The sequence below is a fragment of the Apis dorsata genome, unplaced genomic scaffold, assembly GCF_000469605.1.
Source record: "Apis dorsata unplaced genomic scaffold, Apis dorsata 1.3 scaffold_1041, whole genome shotgun sequence".
Lineage (NCBI taxonomy): Eukaryota > Metazoa > Arthropoda > Insecta > Hymenoptera > Apidae > Apis > Apis dorsata.
Window position 1 is genome coordinate 18,391 of NW_006264139.1, and position 3,051 is coordinate 21,441.

Here is a 3,051-nt window from a genome sequence, read left to right on the forward strand (position 1 = left end):
ATTTTATATATTTTATATATAATTTTAATATTATTTATATCATTGTAGGAATATTATATATTAGATGTATTAAATAAAAATTCTTTATCTTTTGTTAGTTATAAGAGCATGAAAATATATTCGTAATAATATTTTTTTAAATATAAGTTCACTACATTTTACAAATAATTTATGCTTTTTACCAAATGCTTTAGCAATAGCTACGTTTGCCAATACTGACACCAAAGGCAACACAATTATTCCCGATCCTATGTGAGAAGTCATTTGCCAAAAAGTATAAGTTTCATTTCCAATATGAGATGAAAATGGAGGTAAAGAAAAATTGGGAAGTCCAGATTGTATTTTTCCTTTAAATCAGAAAGAAAAATTAATAACGAAGAATAATTCATTGTAGGAAATTTTTCAATGCAAATTTCAATGCAAATAGAATAAAGAACAAATAAACCTGAAAGAATGAATGGCGAAGATCCTATTTTTTCGAAATAAAAAGCTATCGTCGAAGTAAATAGAATCACCAAAGCGTTACGACAGATGGAGAGAAACCACAAGACTTTCTTCAAATACATCTTGTTACTTTTTTTCTTTGTTTGACTATTATCATTTCCAAAACAGCAATTCATATCTTTTAGTTGCTGAATAAAAATGTGAATTTTTTAATCGTGATTGTTACATATATATATATATATAATTGTGATTTTTTTCAGAACAAATCATTGGAAATCTTAAAATATTGAAATTTTTCGAAATTTAAAAAAGTTTAATATTTTCGAAATTTTTATATTTTAAAATTTTCAAAATTTAAATAAAGAGTTGTTATGATATGAATTTATTCTTATTTAAATAATTATAATCTAATTGTATATACACTATATATTTTAAGTTTATATTTATTATATTTTAAGTTTATTTTAATTCAGCATAAAAATGATAAATGTAATGTAAAATATAATTTTGTATTTAAAAAACAAAAAAAATAAATACAGTTTGTACAAAGAATTATGAAATAAAATTTTTTCACAAATTAAAAGAATGATTATTAACTAATTATGAATTTAACAAATTTTAAAAATTAAAATTTACTAAAATTTGACAAAATAAATATTAGAAAAAAAATAAATATCATAAATTTTGAGAATTTTAAAATTTGAATGCTTCGAGATCTCATGAAATTTCAGATTTGAATTTAAAAATCAGATTTCGATTTATCTTTAATTTTTTTTTATAATCATAAATTTCGAATTAGAAACTATTATTTTATTTTTATAAATTATTATTTTGAAAAAACTTACTCTGAAAAATAGAAGAAATACTATACTGCAAAGTCCAAGAATTAAATCTGCTATTCGTATATTTTCGATGTTCTGAAATATCTTTCGTAGATTATCAACAATATTGTGCGCTTTAAACTTCAATCCTAAAAGTCCTTGCAATTGTGAAATGATAATAATAATCGAAGTAGCAGAAGTAAAACCTGATGTGACGGGCATCGATATAAAATCTACTAAAAAACCTATATAGAAAATTTTTATTAGTATAGAAAATTTTATTATTTAATATTTTTTAATTACATTATAAAATAAATAAATGATAATAAACATACATACTTATTTTATTAATCTTGCAATGACATACAGCTTTTGATTATATTCGTTAACGAAATAGAAAATAGTATTACACATATAATTTATATAATATTCTTTTTAACATTTAAATATACAATTTAAAAATAAATATTTAAAAATATAAATGAATTTTTTAAGAATGTTTTGCAAGATGTAAATATGTATATTATACAATATTATACAAATATTATACAAACATGTATAATATTTTGAAGTCAAATGAAAGATATTAATGCTATTGCATGACTAATATTCAGATACTATATTCTTTCTTAATTTGTTACCTTGTATACGAAAAAATTATTTATATATTATATTACTTGTGATGTAATTAGAGCATTGCATTTTATAAATATACATTAATTTTGTCATAATAGTAATAATTATTTGTATAAAAAAATTAAGCAAAAAAATATTATAAATATATTTTCACATTTTCACAAAATGATATTTGGAATATGATAAAATAAAACAGAAATGTGAGTTTAATATTTTGTAAAATTTTGAAAAATATTCGTTTTGTTTAATAATTTCCTTTAAAATAATTTTTTCAATATGATATTCCTTTTATTAACTCTTACTATTACTTTTATATAAGTATTACTAATATAAAGAATATTTAAATTATATGACATTATTACTTATAAGTTTGATTAAATAATGCATAAAATAATGAAAAAAACAAATAATAAATAATATATAAATAAAATAAAAGTAATATTATTAAATCTAACTTAAAATTATGAATATGAATTATAATAATAATATTTATGAATTATGTAACTTATATAATTATATAATTAATATATAATTATGTAATATATAATATATAATTTATATATATATTATATATATTATATATATTATATAATTTATATAACTTATATAACTTATATAACTTATATAACTTATGAATTATAATAATAATATTTTTGTATACGGATAATAAATTCAAAGATAGAGAATTGTCTGAATATTGCATATTACTTAAGGTAGGTATGCACGATTTTATCAAAATAATTAATGTATTATTAATCTAATTTTTTAAAACATTAATTTAGAAAAAAGTTTAAATGTAGTTCTTTTTCAACAGTAATATTAATACTTATTTAATAATTTTAATAATTTATTTAATAATTTAATTTTTAGATTTCTTATGAATGCTGAATTTGAAAATATTAGAATTGTGCACACCTATGTATAAATCATTACTGGAATACACAGATGCAAATCAAGTATATTCATATTCATTCGTATTCATTCGTATCTTATGATTTCTTTAGTATTTAAATTATATATACATATAATAAATTATATTATTATATTATATAATACATTGATATTATATAATTTATAATTTATTATAATAATTTTCAATATTATATGAAAAATTGAAATTAAAATTATAATCAAAACAAATTATATTTTA

At 17.5% G+C, this 3,051-nt stretch overlaps 1 protein-coding gene across 1 annotated transcript in view; it reads right to left on the minus strand.

Annotated features, from left to right (window-relative positions):
• Positions 1–3,051, minus strand: part of LOC102673352 (sodium-independent sulfate anion transporter) — an 18,822-nt gene that overhangs the window by 6,084 nt on the left and 9,687 nt on the right. The window contains exons 3-5 of the mRNA XM_006624338.2: positions 1,290–1,510; positions 446–632; positions 183–347 (exon numbers count right to left, since the gene is read on the minus strand). Of these exons, the coding sequence (XP_006624401.1) occupies positions 183–347; positions 446–632; positions 1,290–1,510 (573 nt within the window). The remainder of the gene's footprint in view (positions 1–182; positions 348–445; positions 633–1,289; positions 1,511–3,051) is intronic.